The following is a 22,972-nucleotide window of genomic DNA, read 5'->3' as shown; positions in this document are numbered from 1 at the left end:
AATTTATAGGCATGGAAAAGTGGTACCTGGTAAGGTGGATTTCTCTCCTGTGACTGTAAGTGTGTGTGTGCTTTGTCAAGAAGAGCTTATTAACAGAAACATCAAACCTTTATAATAAGAGAGGTGGCATGTGGTAGATACAGAACCAAAGTATGAATTTTGCTGTTACATAGTGTCTGTATGAAGTTTTTGGTTACTTGGGAGAGCATCTTGTGTATATCTGGAGAATAAAGATAAGTATTTTAATTGTAAATAATAAGTGGTAAAATGCTGCTTGTCTTGGTAGGGTTTCCCTTTAAGATGAAATACAGCATGCAGTTGGAAAGCTCAAACAAACTTTGCTTGTGTGATGATGTAAGTGGTAGTTTCTTAACGTGAATGTGTAAGCTTATATCACAGTGTGGTCATCAGATTGGAATTTTTATTTCTTAGGAGGGTGTGCGAGAGACTGGGTTCTGATGCAATTTAGTTAGAATCACTGTTGAAATTTGGGCGAGCTCAAATTTGAGATGTTCTTAATCTTTAGTTTGAAACCATCAGAAAAATAAGTGAAAATTTCCACGGGTTTTTCTGAGTAGTCATAACCTACTAAGTATTCTACAAAACTTATTCTTAACTGGTTTTTAGATCATTCATCATGCAGGAAAATCAGTGGATTTTAAAAATATTTACAACTTTGTTATGGAATGAGGGAGATTGAATCGCTGATATTTTACTGTTTGGAACTAGTTACTCGCATCGAAGCATGAAACATTTTTTTCCATTACTGATGTGCTTCAGTATGCGATCTCAATCTGCTGTGGCTTAAATCGCCTCTCCCAGCACCTGCAAAATCTGGCCTTGGACTTGGAGCACAGCACCGTTCAGGTACCCAAACAAATAAAGCTATATTAAGCCGAGATTGTGTTCCGTAGTGTTTGTTGTCACCCGTTTCTTACAGCGCTTTGACGTGCATCTTGGAAGATCCCGTCCTCGTGCGCTGTAGGTTGGCTGGGAGCAGCCTTGTGTACCAGATTGGAGCTGTCTGCGGTCGGAGGCAGATGCCATCGCTTCCAAAAAAGGCCATTTTGTCCTCTGCAGCCTCTTCCTGCAGCCTGCCGCGGGCTGGTGCTCCAGCGCTGCAGCTGCGCGTGAGTCACAGGGGGCGAGCGGTGCGGTGGGAGGGGATGGATGGACAAGTTAGCTTTCGCCTGGAAACGTTTCCTGGTCCGACGTGCCACGTGAGCACTAGCGATGAGCCAGGCAACGAAAGCGGAGCGCTGGTGGGAAGGAGGGACTCCTCCGGCAGCAGAATGGATTTCCTGGATTAAAGCGGTCGTGCAACTCCCCCGTCAGTTGTCTCAAATGTCTGGGAGGTCAGAGAGTTAGTCTCTGGGAAAGTATCTAATTCAGAGAGCTTGTATATGACTTGGTGTGCATGTGTTTTCTGCGCTGGATCTGATCCTCCTGAGGAAAACAAAGTGAAGATGAAGCTTAAGAAGGTGTTGGTATTAACAGTTGTGTAAGAGCAGAACAGATACTTTATTGTGGAATAGTTATCTGTTCCTCGTATTTCTTTGTAATGTTTAAAAGGAAGGAAAACACCATGCTTGAAAACCTCATGAAATTCAGGTACGAAGCAAAATCTAGTCTTTCAGTCTCCTGAGAAAATCACAGCATGCAGGCATTACTGGGCTCCTGCACAGCAGATCAGTCGGTGAAGTCTCTAAGGCTGAGGAGGCCGATAGACTGCCAGGGGATCCATCTGTCTGCTGGGAGAGCTGGGAACCTCAGGGAAAGGTTAGGGAGGCAGCGGGGCTTCCCTTCTCCCCAACTGCGGTAGCTTGGAAATAGATATGAAAGATTGGAAACTGCAGTTGGGAACATGATTTCTCTAGGAGCTTTAAAATTCTCAAGAGAGAGTTGGGATAGAACTTAATCTCTCACGCTACTGACTGGTTTTTTTGTTTTGTTTTGAAGTACCCTGGTTATTACTCATAAAGGTGCAGGTTTCCTTGCTTGGAATGTGTCGCCCTGTGTAGAAAGGTCTGTCGGTGTCCTGATACATGTCACGTATTGTGCAGCTGCACCACGCTTTTGTGGATGTTAAGTCTCTACTAGGTTTCCCAAACTAAATGCTCTGCACAACCATATTTCTCTTCAGTCTTTCCACTGGCAGATAGAACTGTTAGTGTTGACCTTAGTACTAGAAAGACCCCTGCCTGATTTGTAGCATTAGCATATGCCATTACCTTTAGGTCTGATTTGCATGTGGCTTTTGTTTCACCTGACCATTATTCTGTTGGTAAGCAACTGTCTTTTTCTCTCTCTCTCTTTATGTATGTGTGTGTGTGTGTATATATGTATGTAGCAAACGGTCACTGGGTGTTTGCTCTTGCACATGTAAGCCAGAGCGTATTTCCCCTCTGGCCTGCGAGAGCTCAGGTGCTGTCTGGCTCTCCGAGGAGCATGGCTGCACTGGCAGGAGTTGTGCTGGCAATGCCTTCTGTCACTTGGACCTCTCAGAAGGATCGGTGTGCTCCTCAGTGCTCGTCTGTACAAACCTCAAGTGTTATCCTTGGTGTCCTTTCAGTGTAAGCATGAAAGGCGGTGAATGGGCCAGTCGGGCAGCGAGCCAGCTCTTAAGTGCTCCTGGTAGCATTCAGCAGCGAGCTGGCAACGGGAGCGGGGTGCTGCCCATGGAGTCCTTCTATGTGGTGCTTGCTTTTGGGGTTTGCCACACAAAAACTGTGCTGAATGAATAGCACTGACCACAGATGAGGTTTCAAGGTAAATGCCTGGCTCTTCTGCCAGCAAATGTAGTGACACTAGTAGGATCGGAACCAGTGCTGCTACTCCTTTTTTTCCCCTTCAGAACGCTTCCTGATGCCATTATCCTTTAGCACGGAGGATGAAGCAAAAACCTTTACATCTTTCATGTAGATAGTCATCCCAAACTAGTATACGAACCCTAAATGCCAGGATTAGTTCTGTGACTGATGAAGCCAATCCTGGAGCATCCTGCAGCAGCTCTGGTACGCACAGTTTTGGTTCATGCCCCAAAGTAATGACTGCTTTGTCCATTTAAGTCTTTGAGGATTTTGCATGTGATTATGTAATCCAGATCAGTCTAAATGCCACCAAGGTACCTGACTGAAAGTGTTCAAGCACTCTGTTTTATGTACGTTGGAAGCCTTTCATAAAACAAAGCAAACTCCATAATTACAGCTCTGTAACTTTGTGTGCTCTGTCTTCAGGAAAGAGTTTCTTTTGTATGCTAGTTTTGAGTTTCATAACACAATCTTAAATTCCTTAATAAACTCACCGCTTATTAATTCTCATGAAAAGTACTGGCAGTCGGCCTCAAGGAGATTCAGGCTTCCTTGGTGTTATGTTAGCACATGCACTTATTACGAAGTACTGACCAGCCAGGCTCGCCAAGTCCCGGTGGCCTTGCGGGGGGACCGAGGGGCTGTGGCAGCGTGCGAAGCAGCAGGAGGCTGTCCTGCGAGGGCTGCGAATGCCCTGCCGTGGGGTAAGCAGCTTTGCTTCGCAGGTGTTCAATCCAGTGGAGCTTGTGTTCGTTGATAACCCAAGTCTTGCACCACTGGATTTGTTTGTCTAATGAATGTTGAGTGAGCGATGAAGAATCAGATCCCCGAGCAGGAGCCAGGCAGGATAAGTGATGTATGTGTGTGTATATAGCGCGCGTTAGAGACGTGGGAGGGAGGGCATGGCAGGGGTGAAACACCCAGCAGAAAATGGCAGAGAACACAAAATGTGCCGCCTTTGTAAGTAGAAGTTTGGCTTCCCATCTCTTTGGGATCTGCTCCTTTACAAGGCTGAGCGGAACAAGCCCTTGCCCTTCCCGCCGTGCTGCCTTCCCTTTCCTGATGCGCCTTTCCTTCTTCCCTCCAACGTTTCAGTGTCATCCTGCTGTACCTATAGCTCCCTCCGTGACCGGGCACAGCAAGGTATGTCTGCTCTGCAGCTCAGTGTGTGCTCGTTGCCCAGCTGTACACCTGTGGGGTGACACTGTGGGCGTCTTTCCTATCACCATCGGTTTTTATAGAACTTGGTGTCTTTGGACAAGTTAATATCCCCTTTACCAAACCTCATTAAGTGTCTTAACAGGGATCAAAAGTTGCTGGGGAGGAGGACTGGGCTCTGATCGCCGAGCAGTGTGCTCACATACCTTATTTCCTTAGGAAACCAGACTGACAAAAGGCACTCACAGGGCTGGCTGATAAGAGGAAACACTGCGCAGGAAAAGGGAGGCAAGGATCTGCAACTGGAAGAAATTAAGGCTGGAGTAAACAAAGGATGGAGGAATTAGCAGAAATTTACGCTTCTAAAATAGAGGGAAAATCGCACAATCAAGCGGCGAGGGGATGGTACTTCTTTAAAAGGCGAAAGTGTGGGTTGTGGCAGGTATTTATCAGCCCCGGTAAGCTGGTTGGGGCTACCTGGGTGTGGGTATCTCTCAAGACAGGTATACGAGTGCTAACTTGTTGAACCTGTCAGCCTGCTGTTTTAGCAGCAATATCACAGGAATGCTGCTGCTTTGAGGAGGGTGCACAAAGGGCAAACAAGCTGCTTGCTTTCTAGAACGTAAGTTAGGAGGTGGTGGAGGGAAACGGTAAAACTCGCTTCTCTTTCGTGTTCTTCCTCCAAAGAAAACATCATCTTAAGTGAAATATTGGATCTGCCTGGTGGGAGTGGGGCTCCACAGACAATTATCTGCGACATCTTGTTGTTTCTTTGACATTAATATTTTGCAATTCACACGGTTTCCACCGTAACGTTTTGTGCAGGGAGTGAATAGATAAAGGGAGTGTGACGGCAGATGAATTTCTGTGTAACAGATGGTTTGGACGTGCCTTCTAGGCAGGTCTACCTGAATGCTATCATCTCATTATATAATGGCTTAAAACCCAAATCACTCACAAGATCAGTTCTGACCTATGAAGCTCTGGTGCAGGGCAGTCGGGTATATGGATAGGCTGTCCAGAGAGGTTGCGGAATCTCCGTCCCTGGAAGTGTTTGAGACCTGACCAGAAAAAAAAAACCAACATACCCTGCTCTGAAGTAAACAGAGACAGTGACATGAGCAAGGAGGTTGGTCTAGAGACCTCCCGAGGTCCCTTTCAGCCTGAGTTGTCCTATGCTTCTGTCTGCGTGTAAGTTTCTTACAGTTGTCACATTTATTTAAAGCTTGAAGTTGCCAATGATAACAAAACATCAGATGTTCCTGAACATTTGACAGCTTCTACTCGGTGATTTTTGTGAGTGAATTTCTGGGATCTTGCACTGCCAAACAAAATATGCACGAGTCCTCAAATCGGAGCTGCTGGACTACTCCACCGCTGAAGCAGGAGTTATCACAAACCCAGGGTAGTTTTTTGTCCACTCCAACGTAAAGGTGCAAGCTTCTCTGTTTCCAGAGAGTAAATTATTAACACAATCTACACAGTTCAGAATCTGAGCAGAAAGTACAAATCCAAAACATATGTCAACACTTTTTGTTTTTAACCACATTCTAGCTTGGAGAAAGTTGCGCTATTATTTTTGAGCAGGATGTTGACGGTACTACCATCCTTCCCCAAACCTGCATTTGGGAATGAAATCTTGTGTGTGCTTCTGACCTTGGTGGCGGTAGCAGAGCAGAGGGCGCCTCGCCTGTCACATCGGATCACCTCTCCTGTCCTTTCCTGCAGCTTCTGGTCCTTCAGAAACAGTTCCACCTGGAAACGTCTTCTATCAGGTGGCATAATACAAAGTGACTGCGGTATAGATGTACATAAGAGACCTAAATCACAAACCTATTTACCTATGACTGGGCTTCAAATTATATTTTCAAATTATTCAAATTGATGTTTTCTTTCTGTGCAAACAAAACATCCTAGTCCCATCTATCAGGCAAAGAGGAGAATGTTTGGAATATAATTTGTTTGTGCGTGGAGAATTTATGCCTTTTGTACACACCATGGTTTCTATGAAGAAATAGATGTTGGCATTTCACTTCCATTTGTGAATATTGATCAAAACATAGACCGTTAATGTTTGGTATTACATTCTTGAAAGCAGACGTTTCTTGGCTCCTTAAAAATTAGTTTTTTTTCTTCCTGTGCGGCCTTGTGGAGAGCACCCTTCTTCCGAGCAAATACAATAACGCAGAATCAGCTTGAGAGAAAAGATGGTGCTGCATACAGATATGCAGAACGCCTGTCCCAAATGTTGATTAGAGTCTCAGTCGTGAATAAACAAACTCATGCAATTACTCAGAGCTATTGTTGCCCTGACAACAGTGTATATATAACAAAATTTAGTAGTGGCTGCCAGTAAAACCCCCAGTACAGTTAATGCTTCTGTTTGCCCAGATGAAATACTTTCGTTAAGTTTTATATCAGTTCCAAATCGTAAGTCCTGCTGTTAATATTGGGATCAGAACTAATCAGTAAAATGTAATTATTCCAGTACATGGGGAGATCTTTGCTTTGAGTTCACTATTTATAAAATAGTGACATATAAAAGGAAAAGCTTGAGTCCTTTACTGGTGTTATATAGCAGTGGGTGCATCACTTGGCATCGTTTTGGCAAAGAGCACATGGGGCTCTTACACGCTTTCTGGAGCAAGTTTCTGCTCCCTGAGTTTTGCCAGTTGTGTGCATGCTGCTAATCTGGGTGTTGGATGGGTGAGGAACAACAGGAGGCCTGAGGGGAAGCAGGAAAGCGGATTGGAAGCATTTTGTGATTTCACTTACTGAGACGTAAAAATTGCACAATCCAGTACTTGAAAGCAGCAGGCTACATGCTGGTACAAACAAGGTTCTTCTCCCAGATGTCAATGAAGTAAGTATCAGTTTGACAATTACTGGTTCATTGCCTCCTCTGGGCTCTGATTTGCTGCCTAAACTCCCTTTTGGCCTCTGTGATGATGAGATTCTGTGGAAATTAGGTTCTATTTTCAAATTTTGTTTCCTTTTCAGAAACCTTAGGTGCCTTGACAAAGACCTGAATTTGTCTTTTTTTGGGGAAGTGCTGTCCAGTTTATCATCTTACTGTGCATTCGGTTGTTCATGTCTGGTGCTAAACTTTCCAAGACAGTTGCTGCTGAAGTGGCTGTGTTTCTTAACACCAGCATTTGCTAAATAGTAAAAGTCAACATTGATGAAGTGCACAAATACTCTGAAAAACAGTAACTTCGTTTTAGGAAGAAAACCTTTTCATTTGCATGTGTTAAATTAATTTTGTTATGCAGGACTTCCACTGACAAATGGAGATGAAGCAGTGGGACTGAGCTGGGACTTGTGGTCTTTGAGTTGAGGTGGAGGTGCAGGGGTGAGGTCTGCTTGTACTGCCGTCTTGAAGGATCCACTGCCTAGAAAGATAGGAGTAGTGCTTTTCCTTTGCAGTCACTATTTCTTCTTTTTGTGTGAATTTAAGTCCAGTGTATGCTTGATACGTAATTAATATTTATTTTAAAATAGAAAGCTAATTGAATTAACTTGCTTTAGTACAATTTAATGCACTTCTAAACTGAATCCCAATTTTTAGCAAGATGAAATTTGGAGTATTTCAAAGCAAGGGAAACTGTAGAAAATAACAGCATCACCAGTTGACAAAGTAATGAAAATGTAAGAAATAAAGAAATAAGATTTTTTTTTTTAATGTACAAGACAGTAAGCTGAAACCTGTGTCGGCTTGTCATTCTGCTTTGAAAATTACTTGCAATTGATTTGCAGTGGCAAGGTTCTTTTAATAAGTACTTGCACCAATTATGTTGGTTTTCTGTTTAGTGACAAGGATATTTCAAAAAAAAAAAAAAAAAAGTATTGGCTTAGTATCTTCCACAAATAAAACTACTTGATTTCATTCCTACTTCCCTTGAATTGTAATAAAAACCAGAAGGTGTTGTTCTGCTCAGTTCGCGTAGGGACTGCTACTGCAGAACGCAGGTCATTAACTTGTGTATGAAACGTTGACACTTATTTTGGATCTGTAACTGCATTTCTTCAGTCCCTCCTGATTTGATGGGGGGGGGGGGGGGGGGGGGAAGGAGGCAGAACCACCTTGCAAATAATTAATGTATAACATGATCGTTGGTAGTGGTGCTTCGTTGTACAGATGTCAGATCGGACCAATTTGGTGGGTTTGGGATGATAGTCTCAGTTGTCCCGTGGGAGAGACTGGTGGGCGTCTCTGCCCTAAGCAAGTGGAGGATCGAGTAGATTCCCCATTAAATTTCACGCTTTGGAGAAACATGAAGCTATCCAGTGAGAGGGGAATTGCTCGTGGATGAAGCCTTTTCATAAACAGTTCTTTCAAGAACAGAGAAGAAACGTGGCTGTTCCTTAGTCCAGGTATTTCTTCATTGTATTAGCTGCTGCAAGTTTCTGCTGACAAGTTTTCAGGCTTTCTTGCTTTGACTTCCTATAGAATCCGTAATTGAGTTCAGACTTCTGCATCTCCTGTGTGTTTGTAAGGTTTGGTTTGTTTGTTTGTTTGCATCCGAAATACACTGTCAGTCCAGTGCCCTCTTTTATAGGAGTTCTGTTTAGTTTTTAACCCATTGGTTTATAATCATAATGCATGGGGAGGTAACATGGGAGTCTGGGTGGAATTACAAGTAGTAGTTCTGTGATATTTTACTCCGCTGCAAATGGAAAATATATGTTTTAAAAACTTCAGTTGTCTTGGTCTGGGAATGTTTGTGATGAGGTGGAAAAGCACAATTTTTTGTGCTTAATTAGATGTGTAAGCATTCCCTTTGTAGACACCATACTTGCTTTTGTGCAATTTAGCTTGCACCACTGTTTTTTCTTACTGATTTGGTCTCACAATTTGCTATTTATTTTGATTATTAATGATTATTGTAGCAAGTGTTGTATCTAGACAGTAATACTCTTTGCATAATACACTAGAAATAATTAAAATTTTATGAATTGGGGCTAGAGAGGAGAAGATGGATGGTATCTGCAGGTACAGCGGAATTTATTGGCTAAATGCTTTGAGAAATGTGTGGAGTCCAGCAGGACCACTATTGCAAAGTAAATGTAGGTCAGTTAATTGCTGGACACCTTTCAGGCTGCAGCCCTTCAAGACTTGTTCTAGCTGAGATCTGGCAAATGCGATTTTTGTTTTTCTGTTTTTAAGACGAAAAAATAGTTCAAAGTAACAGATCTTGTAGAACATGGATTCATTGGTATTGCGCAGAGCCCTGTCTACTGAAAGTGAGCTGTTAAGACTTCAGTTGGTAGTAACTAAAGATATAAAACAATGAAAGCTGAATGCTGCTTAAGAGGAGAGTTACTCCAGTGGCTGGAGGATAACACAATTGTTTTCTTCAGGGTTTGCCCATAATGAATGAGCTCTTTCCCAGTTTTATGGTCCTTTGCTGACTCATGAAACCCTAAAGAAAGGCAGGGTGGCAGATCAAAACCTCTTTCTGAAAGACTTTGCTCTTTATTTGATGGAAACAAGGCAGAATCCCAGACTGAAGTTGATATTGGCCGTCCATATGTTAGGGTGATTTAGTAACAGAATCTATAGCTTTCTGCTCACAAAATAAGGGAACTTCAGCTTATTTGTCTGTTTATCTCATGCACAGTCCTCCTTGACTGCAGCTCTAGAAATTTCAAGTCTGTGTGGCCATGTAATCACTGCTAGAGCACTTGGATTGTGGCTCACAGCACAGTTCTTGGTGGTGGATGAATACGGCAGATAAGTTAACTGATAACAGAAGGTGGAACCTAGTAATCTATACAGTCATAAAAATACAGCCAAAAGTTTCAGTATTCATAGGATTAAACTTTTTTTAATTCTAAGTGCTAATTGCATACTGTAATGAAGGTTTTTCTACTATTTGTACATTCTAGCAGTAGTTGAAAAAGTGCACTAGATATGCTGCAAGTACTTCAGACTTCTGTTTTATGGATTACTTTGATTCATGGGATTTCTGTTAATAGAGTTTTCCTTCTTTTCTTTTCCCTAAACAGCAAGACCATTTACGAAGTTGGTAAAGGAGATGCAACTTCATCGCGATGACTTTGAAATTATAAAAGTGATTGGAAGAGGTGCATTTGGTGAGGTAAGATAGTTTTGCTCTCAGTTGTAGTAATATAACTTTCATCACTTGTGCATCTGATTTCTTGGTGCAGTTGAATTTGTCCTAAAGACAGAAGATTTACACAGATATATTAAAATACTTGCAAATGTAGGATGCTAGCAAGGTACTGCTAAAGGGGGGTCCCTTTGAAGCAGGGTTTCTAGTGTCCAGTTCTGCCATCTATGTGACTAGCTAATTTTGACTTCAGAGTAGCAAAACAAGTGTCTCTTCAATATGTGTATGAGCAGGGTGGTCCCACCTAGCAGCTGCACAGCTGAATTTGGGATCTCTTCTCCCACTTGCCATATGTACTCTTCTGTACTGCTATAATTTAACACAGAGCTGGGCTGCTTCGATGGTAGGAACGCGGAGGCTGCTCCACCCATCTGCCTGTCTCTGCAGCAATCTGGTAATGCAGAAAGACGCATTTGGCTGCCTCAGAGGCTGTTCCCTGTCATCTTTGAAGATCAAAGGCTGCTGGATCTGTTTTTTGGACAGCAAGTTGAATCATGCTGGGATGATAGGAACGCCTTGTGTTTTGAGGACTCGCCAGGCCCAGGACCCTGGACTGAAGCTTTACTTCTTAATATGCTTAATGAAAGTCTCATCGGTCACACAAGTCTGAGAGGGCTTGCCACTAGCGAAAGCATTCACGAGCGTGCCCCCTGTAGGAGGCGTAGGACGCTCCTGGAGAACCTCAAAGGCAACCTCTCAGCATTTAAGTACACGTAAGTAAAGCTGTAGCTGTCAGCAAAAGAGATGATTAAGTAGAGGATTTCTGGAAGCAAGGAATTTAGATTTCTTTCAGGAAGCTTCTTCTAAGTAATACCACACTAAAGTCAAATGCAGTGACAGCCATTAAAGGCTCGCTTGGGCCCATTAGCACTTGATTACAACTTTTGCTGCTGGTGGCAAAGGCTAGGCTTCCTTATCTTCATCTGGTGTCAGGAACAGGAGGATGTGCTGTGCAGGGCTTTCCTTCCAAGCACGGTGTGCCCACGGCATGTCAAACTTTCGCAGAGGGTTTGATTGTGGGACAGGGGTATTGTAGTTTGATTGTGGGACAGTGGTATGGTAGGCAGACCAGAAGCTGACCTATAAAAATGCCAGGCCCCTACTCAACCTGGGTTCAGGAAGCAGCGAGGTTTCTGTGCGTTGTGAGATGAATGGATAGAACAGATCCACATAATTTTAAGCTACTTCAGGGACTGCTTTTGAAGAAAGTGGACACCTAAGTCAGGCAGAAACTAATGTTTCAGGAACATCTCCTAATCTGTACCAGCCTCTAACAATGTGATGAAATAGTTCGTGTGTAGTCACTGTGGACATAGCTACTCAAAGAACTTGAGAGTTTTAAGTAAAATGTCCAGATAAGTCCTAAGGTCTTGACCTGTAAAACAACAGTCCACTTTCTAGTGGATGTTGAACTCCATGAGTTGCAACACTCGTTACAAAAAAAAAAAAAAAGGAAGTGTTATCTTAGGGTAGTAGAAATACTGCATGACAATCAGTTGGTTGTTTCATTTAAGTGTTAGGTTTTATCTGGAATATGTTAGTTGAACATGGCTTTTAGGCAAGAATAGTTCTGCAAAGAGTTCACAGGAAAAAACAGAAATGGGAAACACAATTTGATAAGTCCAAGGCAGGGCTGAAAGCTACAAATTAAGTCTAGAAAAGAGGTCTGAGCAAAAAGTTTTATGGCCAAATAAAGGGCCTAGAAAATCAAGGCAGTAATAGGTAACTGTCTACATCGCTATTAGTGCTTTGATTCAAAGCAGTAGCATAGCACACTTGAAGGCAGTGCCCCCAGTTACTGCAGAATGTTTTTGCTGTGTGTAAGTTGGATTTCTTTTGGAGGAAGCTAAATGAGAACCTGTGTTCCAGGTGTGCACCAAATGTGCTTCTGGCCCCAGTGAGTATATAAGAATCAATCATTGTTTTCAACTCTTCTAGCAGCTTCAAAGCATGTTTAGTCCAGGAGACCAGACTAGATACCCTCGGAAGCAAAATTCCTGAACCACGTACAGTATAGATTGTAAGGCTCAGCACAGGCTACTTTGATGTGTTGTTCTGGTCCTGCTGTGCCAAATTACTAGCTATAAGTGGCTGCGACCACTGATATCTAAAGAATTTTAGATTAGTGTTTTGGCAGTTTGTCTTTTGGTGGGATTAGAAGTGGTTTCTGGATCTTTTCAGAACTAGACTTGTGAATGCTATAGCTATCAAAATGATTTCAGGACAAGGGAGCCCTTTATAGTGGCTTGCATATGGAGCCAGTATTAGGAATGCGTTTGCCAGAATATTCCTCTTAATCCTAAAATCAATGAATATGTAACAGTAAGCTCTTTTCATATTGCCCTGTAACTTGGACACAGAAACGGGACACATTTCCTGATGCTTATTGAAGGTTGAGAGGAGTTTTGATCTCTAGCAGGAGATGGACTATGGCTCAGAGTGTTTCTGAAGACAGCCTTGGACTTAATTTTTAGACAAAATGCTCATACAAATGTTGATAACTTACCTGATTTTCTTCAGCATCTTACAACAGTTTATTTTTAAATTATCTCTTCACTTATCTTTCTTTTTTGGGGTGTTTGCAGTGGCTTATGGCTTTTGGGTGCAGAGATCAATGTCTCATGTGATGGTCTAAAGTTTTGAAGCCTTGTTACAACAGTAAGGGAGGACAGTTTTTTATAGTACTTAAATCTGTTCTCTTCATAAAGATGCTCTTCTTCACTTAGGGATTTCCCCAGCTGGAAATCTCAGTACAGCAGCAGATGAAGCGTTTGCATGAACTTTTCAGAGATTTCTGTTTATACTTGTTAGGGGCTTTAGGGTGAGCTTTCTTAGCTTTGGATCAAGAGTTTTAGGGTATATATAAATTCAGAAATTCTGGGTGGATACTCATGTTAATGCTGCTTGGGGTGCCTGAATCAACAACGTCTTTCATATTCTTTCAATTGGAAAAGCATGAAATGATCAAAGCAACTGGTAAATTCTACACCCCCCACCCTCCACCCCAGTGGAAATGAAATTTCACAGAAGGGAAATGATAAAACGTCTTAATTTCATCCTTCTGTCACAGCTATGAGTAGTTACAAAGTCAGAAGAGTTGGTTATCTGTCGATACTGCATTGTCGTTTTCATCTTTTACTTAACAGGTTTATGTTTGTACCAGCTTGAACCTTTTTGATCAGTTTAAATTATGTGGGATCATTGATTTTAAGTTCACTGTACTTTAATCCCACTTGCCAGAGAATATTTCACGCTTTTTGCTTATGAATGAATCCTTTAACCCTTGTGTATACTACGGTGCTATAACTCTTAAATATAGGCATTGTAAAATAGTAAATATGTGAAGGTTGAAATTCCATAAATAAGAAAATAAAATCTAGGTTCTTTAGAAGGCCTTGTGGCGTCTGACTTGTGTAAAACAACACTTCAAAACACTGAATGGGGGTGCTGTAAATAATTTTGCTATGGTATGTTCATACACATAAGAACTGTTATAAATTAGTTGATGGGATTTTAGTGTTATTTATAAGGTTACTCTTTCATTCTTGATTAAAACAAAACCAACAACAAAAACAATACTTACAACATATTTGTTGAAGTGCATAAAGAATTTAATCAGAATTAAACTAAGCATATTCCTTGTAGAAATAAGTAGTTTAATTTAAAAAGCTGAACAGCTAAACAAGCCAGACTTCAAAAAGATTGAAAACTGCATTCCATTCTCCTGAATGTGTATAGCAGCTATGTCCACAGTTTAGCTACTTTAGACTTCTTTGAGAACCCCAGGGGCTTTGGTCTTACCAACGAACTTTTGCATAAATCAGTAGCTTTGAAGAAAGATGGCTTAAACAAAATGAAGACATGGTATTAGACAGGATCGGTGATTGATTTTGCCACACAACACATAAGACACATGCTCCTCGACCAGAAAGTGGACTGAGATGGCATGTGAGTGTGTCCTTATGAATACACCAGCATTTAATTTAAGGCAGATTGATATAATCCCCAGTGTATAACTTTACTGTGAGTGCCTTTTTTCTTTCCTTTTCCTTTTCAAACCAGCAGAACTCAGCCTGATTCTTTACACTTTTTCCAGCAATATGAGAAGAAGAAAACAACTGGTAATCCAAAACCACCTGAGTGAAAGTTCTTAGAGCAAAGGAGAATTGAGAAAGCAAGAGGAAAAAATATTTCTTAAAGTTCTCATTATTATGCTAAGACAAAAATAGCCTAGCTCAGGACCTAGAGATTTCTTCTGTAGCCACCTGCCAAAACATGCAGTTCTCCTTTTCTCATAAACTTAGCCAGCTACTTTGCATGCATGGTAAACTGAATGTCTGAATATCCTTTACAGGAATATTTAAGGCTCTGAGTCCTGGAGTCACTGGCTTGAGAACATCATTACATTTTTTTCAGAAGTTTCATAGTTATGAAGAAAAGTTTCAAACGTTCTTTGAATGCATACTATTCTTATGAAGAGTATTATAAATTGAAACGTTAGCTATGAGAAGAATAAACTACTAATGGTTCTTGCCCATCCCCTACAGTGTACACCCAGGTGGCTGGAACGTTGTCATGAGTGCCCACACATTGCTTTCACTTTGTTTTTTTGGGATCATGTAGGCAGATGGCTCAAGTGCAGAGGGGCAACCTCCATAGGGAATAAAATAATAGTAGCAATAATAAAAAACACTCTGAATTAAAATCAGAACTAAAACGAATTTCTGTAATCTTAATTCTGGGTTCTATTAATAAAATGAATGCAGTGTCCTGTCTTGATGAACAAGAATGAGTATGCTCTGTAGGGTGAAGTTTTTGTTACCCACTGAAAACACACCTTTCCTAGGAGAAAATCTAAATAATACAAGAACAGAATGGAAAACTCCTCCAGTTTTTAGACTTGTAAAAATGCATTATATCTGTGGCTTGAGATTTGCATGTGGCTGGCTATTCCTTCTGTCTAGAAACAGTGCAGGCCATTATTTGAAAGGAAATCACGTCCTGAGATACTGGGCTTCGTGGCATTGCACCTACCTGAGGAACTCAGGGCAGCCTTAGATCTGCTTTCTGTGTGCTTGGCATGTATAATGTGGCTGACACCTCCTGGAAATTTGGCAGTACGGGACTGAAACAATCGCTTTCCTTCCCTTGTTTATTAGTAAGGCCTTGTTTCAGTGAGCAGCACTGCAGCGGAAGGGTGGAACCCTTTGGTCTTGCTTAGCACAAAAATAACTAATATTCTTAAAGTGCCCTGCTTCAGTAGGATTTAGCTACTGATAGATTAGAAATACCTTTCCTATAAATGTTGCTGAGTGTAGACTTGATCCATAGGGTGTTCAGTAATAGTACTTGTTACCTCTACTCACTGTGCTTAGTCAGAGTCTTAGCTGGAAGCGAGACCTGTAAAAGTGTTGCCAAAAGAAAATAACTCATTGCTGAGAGAAGAGGATGGGACCGATCCCATGTACCAGAGGTTTCTGATGAATTACGTGATTCCTAATGGGAAGTGCACTGGCTAAGAGCGCAGTTAGGCTCAGAAGTGAACAGGGAGGAACTGACCTTCCTGTTGACAATTATCCTTGGCAGTGAGACGCTGTGCTGTTAGGGCCTTGTCTATGCCCTAGTCACAGATTTAGGGTACTAAGTGTAATGTTTTTGTCTACATCTAGAAATTAGTGTGGGACATGGTGAGGCTGCAGCTGAGGCTGTCTCACCTCTTCAGATGCTTTGGTAACTGACATTGGGAACCCACAAGGACCGTGCCTTCCTGAATTGTAGATTAACTGAACTCATAAGCATAGGACACGACGTATGACACTTCTCACCTAGCTGCTCAGACTCCAGGCGTTTAACACACGATGTAGAAGAAATGTTTAATGAGCTTTTCCTGTTCCATGCCATGCTCTTCACAAGCTATTTTCTGAAGTGGAAATGGACAAAGAAGCTGCTTGGTTTTGAAAATGCTTCTGAAAGAGGCTGCTGCTCTTTGTGAGCCTCTCCAGCTGGGCGGCTGTGTGGTGGCAGCACCCGGCTGCTATGACAGAAAGCTGGCTGCAGGGAGCTGGATGGACAGACGGAACAGACAGACCTGCCTTGGGCTGCTGTGCTTGTCTGCCTGCTGGCCGCTGAGGAGCGAGCCTGGGTGTTGCTCAGGGCCACCTTTTGCAGAATCTTTCTTGCTGGCACTTATTTCTTCTCTGTACAGCGTGAAGATCTATTCTGGGTGATAAAAACATTACTTAGTTTGGGAAATGTGAACTGTGGAATACGAACCCTGCAAAGATACTGCTGCTCATTTAAAATGTAAAACAGACATAAAAAACCTGATAAAGTGGTCCAGACCAGTTTTTCTCCGTGATAACTGTTAACTAATGAGCTATGTATCAAAGACTTCTCCTGTCCAAGAGTATTGGGAAGATAAAGCAGTTCCTGCAGTGTGTTTTCAGTAGGTATCATCCAAGGTATCAATTGTGTGAGGCAGAAATAGGAGTGTAAAAGTGGCGTCTAAGAGCTTTAACTGAGGGAAATGTATATAATATTCAATTACGAGTCTGGTAATAAGACATTACAGGTAAATTGTGTACATCTGAAATGACATTTTGTCTCTTCTGGTTGAAAGGCTTGTCTAAAATCCCCACTCAAATTTCTAAAGACGTTCCAAGTTCCTGCCAAAGGTTAATTCGTGCAATTTTACATCACTTTATCCATGTAATTTTATTGTGCATTAGCCTAAGCAGATCTTTCATCATCCTTGTTAGCGGTGTCCTTCCTTCCAATTTTATTGGTAGGTAGCAATCATAGCCACTTTTTGCCTTCCTTATTTTTTTTTTGAACAAGCAAAGCTTTTTGTATTCCTGTGTTAATATGAGAAGCTCTAAATATCCCTCCTTCATACCTGCTGCTTGTGTAGTTTTTCTGGGTTGTGGCTGTGCGTGGAGTTTCCAACGATTTTGTATTTCTACAAGGCAATAACGTTTACCTGTCGCTATCCCTATCATTACGAGCTTGCAGAAGGACTGTTAGCTGTAAGTCTGGGTCCATCTCCTTTTCAGGTGAGAGCTTCTTGTATTTGAATTTCACCTTGTCCTCAAGGGCTGAAATTTTAGGATTAAGTTTTACATGGAAGTTTAACATGCCATGAGCATAAGTAGCGTTAGGTAGCTTTTTTATGTTTGTCTTGAAATTAAGTCCAGCATGGTTCCCAAAAAGTTGAGCATCAAACAATCCATAGGTTCCCAGTCGACAGTCTTTTTGTTAACTATCTTAATTGCTTTCTGGAAATTCAGCCTTGCATTTAAATGATTTCTGCAGTTTCTTACATCATGCTTGCTGTTTACATAAAATTTGTAATTTGATGCTGCTTGCTAATGTTGGTTATGTCACTCAGAGGTCAGAGTACAGGACTAGGAAGTCTCATGTTTTGTTGAGGCTGATTTGGCTCGGATTCCCACCCTATAGGCTTCGTTGGGGCAGAAGAGAAGCTTTGGATAGCTTTGCACATTACAGCCGTAAATGTCAGTATCAAATGGCTTTGGAAGATCAGAATGCAGCAAAAGGCTTTTATGAAATAATTTGAGAAGCAAAATTCTAGCTCTTGCCAAAGTCTACAAAGGTTATTTCAGCTATATTGGTTCCGTTTTGATTTTATTGCAGTACAAGGGAAGCAGAGCTTTGAGGCAAAAAGTCCTGGAAGAAAAGGGATGGCAGAAATTAATACAAATCTGATGGGCTGTTGTGGCATGTAGTTATCGTGCTGGGCTCTCGCTTACACTTTAGCTCCAATTCTCATACTTTTTTTTTCATAAATGTCTTAAGAATACTTAAAAGAAAAAAGGTTTTACTAGCCGTGGAAATAAAGGGTAAGAATCAAAATTAAATCCAATTTCTTTACAGTGTGTGCACAAAGTAAGCACTTGTTTGGCCAGTAAAGTTCTAAACCTATGCTTAAGGTAGCAGCAATGCTTTTGTTGTTGAAGGAGGCGTTTGTACAAATCTGTGTCCTTTGGAATACCTCTGAACACACCTCTGAAGATTTTTCTTATGATGTAGTGAATTGGTGTGTACTACAGAAGCAGTCGTATTTCAAATTTTACATCTTGCATGGTTCGCACAATTGCAGTGTAAGGGATTTTTGTTTGCTCATGCAGAGTAGTCATTGTGGTTATTTTAACTGCATTTTAGATATGCCAGAGAAAGAAGTTTATTAGAAAAGCAAGAAAAAACAAATATGCTGCAGCATCTCTGTAGCAACCGAAGTATTGTATCATGAATACAATCTTAGAAATATGAATGCAATCTTAGGAATATTGCTACCTGATGAACAAAGTAAAAGCTTTTTCTCAAGTTAACTTTGTGCTTTATGGAACAAAGGCTATAAGTTGTTTGTTTCTGTGTGTGTGCGCAATATTATTCTTGGACAGCAGTGAGGTTTTGGTGTCCTTGTGGTAGTGTTTTTTTATCTTAAAAGGTAAATAAATCCTAATGATTCGAATGAACTGCAGAGTCAGGTCTAGTCAGGCCAAAAATCTGTTGCTTCTCTGAGGTATCTTCTTTACCTTTCAGGTTCCTTTTCCTTGTAAGAACACCTGCTACTTTTTCATTTTCTTGGGGGATTTACCCATTTTGCTGCATGGTTCAACGATTTTTTTTCTGCTGGCATAAGAAGCTTCTTGTCCTACTGCTCCCTTACAACTACAGCATCAGCGTGTTTACTGGTGCCATCATCTGATAACCACTTCAAGTGAAAATGTGAGAGTCAACTCTCCTTTTATTAATTCCACTTTTTCTTCCACAGAAAACAATTCTCCTCCTCCTGAAATTTTAGTCAGGCTGTTTTAAGGAGTCCTTTCAGTTGAAAATGATGGCACTGATAAAGATGGCAACTGGGGAATTGCTGAGTAGATCGTACAGATTTGACTCCCTTTTCTTTTTTCTTTTTCCAGGCTTGTTCTCACTGCTTTGTTTTAATGTTTGCACAGCTTCTCAGTGCCCTCTGCGATGCCAGGCTCGCGTCACACCTTACCAGTTCAGCACAGATCAGTCTCTAAGCTTCCGCTGCCCCGCAGTGCTTGCAGACAGCGATGGCCTTAGATAAAACGCAATAGATGTGTATCTGTCTTCTGCTTGCTGCTTTGTACGTAGACGCCTGAGCGATTCGAGCGTTGTGGTTTAATGAAACTTGAATATTGCTTCTTCAGGGCTTGTAAAGCTGAACTTGTAAATCGCTTCTGCCCCAGAGGTTTTGTTCTTTGCAGCAGCTCATCGCGTTCTGCTCCGCTCTTCTCCTTCGGTGCAGATGGGGGTATTTCCCAAATGGAGACTGGGGTATTTCCCAAACTATCGTGTTCTGTATGAAACAGAATTTAATGTCTATAGAGACTATGTCAGCATCTTGCAGTGTCTCAGAGCTTTTAATGTATAGTTTAACTTACACCGTATCTTTAGCTGTGTCAGGCAAATGATTCAGTTCATTGTCGTTGGAGAGACTGTTACAATAGGTTTGAATTAGAAGGCTGTGACAAGGCTGGGGATAAAGCTAAACATCTTAGGCCATTACCAGCATTGCAGGTCAGCGCTGAACCCTTTTATATGTGCCCAAGGAGTCTCATGTTCAGGCAAGACTCATTCGTACTCCCCTATCCCCTGCTGTAGGAGCGGTGTCTGCGGGAGGTGTTTGCAGACCAGGAGAGGTTGAGGTGCTGCGTGGCTGGGGGTAGTTTACATGCCGTACAGAAGGATTCCTCTTAGCGCTGTATTTAGGGCTAAATTCCCATGTCTTCCCTGTCATAGATACCTGCTGGTCCTTCCATAACAGATTTCCATTGCATGACTGTGCAGCTGTGTACTAGATGGAGCTCATCTGTCAGCGTGAGCTGGTGAGAGGAGCCTCACGCACTGAGGGGTGGGAGGCTCAGGTATCCACCTGCAGAGCCGAGCGTCTAAATGTGGGTCTCTCATCCCTCTGTTACTGGAAGGGCAGTCTCCCACTGTCCTTCATCTGGAGTTATTTTAGGGTAAGTGGCAGGGGGGAACTCTTCCCTCCTCAGGTCTTGTGTTGATCTGCTCGGTGCACTATTCCAGCCTTGTTTTATAGTTAGCATCTTGTTGGAGTTTCTGCATCTCCTGAATCCCTTACAGATAACGGTTATAAAGCAACAGAAGAGGAGAGCATGACATGACTCTTGTTACTTCTCCCACTGCTACTCAGAGCTCTGATGGAAGCAATGAAAGCCGATTGCTTTTATGCTTCTGAAATAGACAAAACAAGTAGCAGCAGAAATACTCAAGCAGTCCCTGTACAGTCTTGTGGAAACGTTGCTGTCCTAGTTGTCAGTCTTGCTTTTCTTTGCCAAATGTAAGAATTTTATTGAAATAATAGCTTTACTACAAGAAGAATTAGTTTTGTTCTTGCTCTAAATACAGTCTCTGCATTCCTAAGCCTTGAAGTTTTTGTATTCTTCAGTTTTTCTTCTACTGTTCAGCCATATGAACAACTGTTTGTGGTAGGCTGGTCTAAGCAAGTGACTAATACACAGGATGCATAGCAAAATGCTTCAAGCAAAATGATGATTAAGTAAATGAATGTTGTTTTTTTGCTTCTGTTAAAATATCTGCATATAGTACACAAAAGCATGTTAATTTATAAATATCTTTCAAGTTTCTGAAAACAGGAATGTGAAAACAAATGAGTCAAATGTAGTGTATTTCTATTGACAGCGGCCTTTCTTGTTTTCTAAGGCTGCCCTTTTAAATGTTCCCTGGTTGGCTGAAGGCACGGTGTTAGGAGTATTCCTTGTTCGTGGTCAACAATGCAAAACAATTTATGATGCATCTTCCTAGGAGAAGCTTCATACCCCTCCTGTATCATCCCCAATGTACTTGCTCATGAACGGTTGACCACACAGGGTGTGTTGTGCATCAAGTCCGTAGTATTAATGGGAGAGGAATGTAGAGGAAGCTCAGAATCAAGCTGTAATTTGTTGGTGTGAATTGATTGCTGATGGCTCTTTAGTAATTTACTTCATTAACACTGTGTGAACATTAAGCTGTTTAAATACTGTATTTCTCTGACAGTGCTTTTGTGTGAAAATTAAGCTGTTTAAATATTGTATTTCTCTGACCGTGCTTTTGTTAAATGAGGATATCTTATTATTGCAGGTTGCAGTTGTTAAAATGAAGTGTACGGAGCGCATTTATGCCATGAAAATTCTCAATAAATGGGAAATGCTTAAAAGAGCAGAGGTAAGTAATACGATTCTCTAAAGCAGAGAATTTTAAAAATGTCATCAGGAAAATTACACTGAAGCTCTTCCAGATTAGGAAGAATTATTTTGTGAGCCTAGGAGCTTCATACTTTTTTTTCTTAAGCTGTTTTAATGCAATCAAGTCTGACGGTCCCTTCCAGGCATCTGTTGTTCTCAGCATTACCGTGTATTCGTTTACCAGACAGTCTGCCCTAGTTCTTACCCTGAATTTATTGGCCAGATTTTTGTTTACAGTAAAGGCAAGTTAAAGACTACATGAAAGCTGAGATCGGTGCTACTGTGACATTCACAGCTGTATACAAATACATTATGAAAGGATCTTTTTTTTTCCTCTTGCATTCAGAAAGCATATATTAAGGAGCTTTGCATCCTGCAGTTTGTAACAGGATTTATGTGACTGGTAAAACTGTAACTAAATACTTTGATACCACAGATTCAAATTGTAAAACAAATGTGTTAAGAGGGTAAGTCTGTTTAAAAAGGGTGTTTTTGATGAAAGGAGATGTAAGTTGTCACAACAAATTATGTAAATGCGAATGTGTACTTCACAGATTAGGCAAGGACCTACTGGGAATGCGCCATAACTGGCGTATTCCTAGAATACCTACTCTTGCAGTGTAGTAGGCAAATGTAACGTTAAATAAATCAGCAGTTAAATGAGCAATAGATCTGAGGGGAAAATACGTGTATTGCATCACTCCTTGTAGCAGTTTTATTGAGGGACAAAGGCTAGCTGCTTGCTGAGGACGAAGCCTGCTGACACTTCCCTATCCTATTCTTCTGTCCCCTTCCTGACACCACCTCCCCCTCCCCAGCCTTCCCTTCCTCGTCTCTCCCTTCCTTTCGGTGAGTCAGTTCCACCTCTTTTCCTGTGAATTAATCTCTTGGCTCTTGTTAAGCCCTGTTCGCCACTGCGTTTGGCTGATTTAGTCACACTCCGTCCATCAGCCCGTCCTCTCCTCGCAAGCAGCGCAGCCGCTGCTGTTGGGCTGTTCTTTGAGCTGTCAGGAGTATTCACGCTCCTGGCTGTGCTGCATCAGTGGTTCTGTATTAAGTCTTTGCCTGCACCGGGGAAATTCGGTGCCATTTCAACGCAGATTTCAGTTGGGCTAATTCATTGCTCAGTCTAGAATCAGTTTAAATCCTAAAGTGGTTTTAGGGGGTTCCCAAACTCTGATGGAGATGCAACTAATGCTGGCTTCCTTCTGTCATTTTTAAAGTGACTTAATTAAAAGGTTTAGTTAAATAGCTGAAACTTTATGTAGAGATGTCCTGAGGAGAGAGCTCTTTCTTTACAAATTGTTCTCTTCAAATTATGTGACTAACTCCTCTTACCTTGTCAGGCAGGCTAGGAGCTGGAAGAGTGTTATCTACCAAGAAAGAGCTGTAATGAGCAATAGTTTTCCCAATACACAGTTAGGATAAGTAACAGTCCAGCTAAGTCCTTTTCCTGCTGATTTCCCCATCTTCAAAGAACAGCAAAGGCAGCTGTCTGCTTTGCTGTGCCCCTTTGACATTTCCTGTTCAGTTTGTTGGCTTTTTTTTGGCTTTCCTGGGTAAGCAAGAGCTTATAACCTGATATCAAGTTCATAAAATGTTTGGGAAA

At 41.6% G+C, this 22,972-nt stretch overlaps 1 protein-coding gene across 2 annotated transcripts in view; it reads left to right on the top strand.

Annotated features, from left to right (window-relative positions):
• The window catches only part of CDC42BPB (CDC42 binding protein kinase beta), a 95,473-nt gene that overhangs the window by 18,548 nt on the left and 53,953 nt on the right, over positions 1-22,972 (top strand). For both annotated transcript variants that reach the window (XM_035551417.2, XM_035551416.2), the window contains exons 2-3: positions 9,978-10,069; positions 21,260-21,343. In XM_035551417.2, the coding sequence (XP_035407310.1) occupies positions 9,978-10,069; positions 21,260-21,343 (176 nt within the window). The remainder of the gene's footprint in view (positions 1-9,977; positions 10,070-21,259; positions 21,344-22,972) is intronic.

The sequence above is a fragment of the Cygnus atratus genome, chromosome 5 (assembly GCF_013377495.2).
Source record: "Cygnus atratus isolate AKBS03 ecotype Queensland, Australia chromosome 5, CAtr_DNAZoo_HiC_assembly, whole genome shotgun sequence".
NCBI classification, from domain to species: Eukaryota; Metazoa; Chordata; class Aves; order Anseriformes; family Anatidae; genus Cygnus; species Cygnus atratus.
This window is presented reverse-complemented; position numbering and strand designations above follow the sequence as displayed.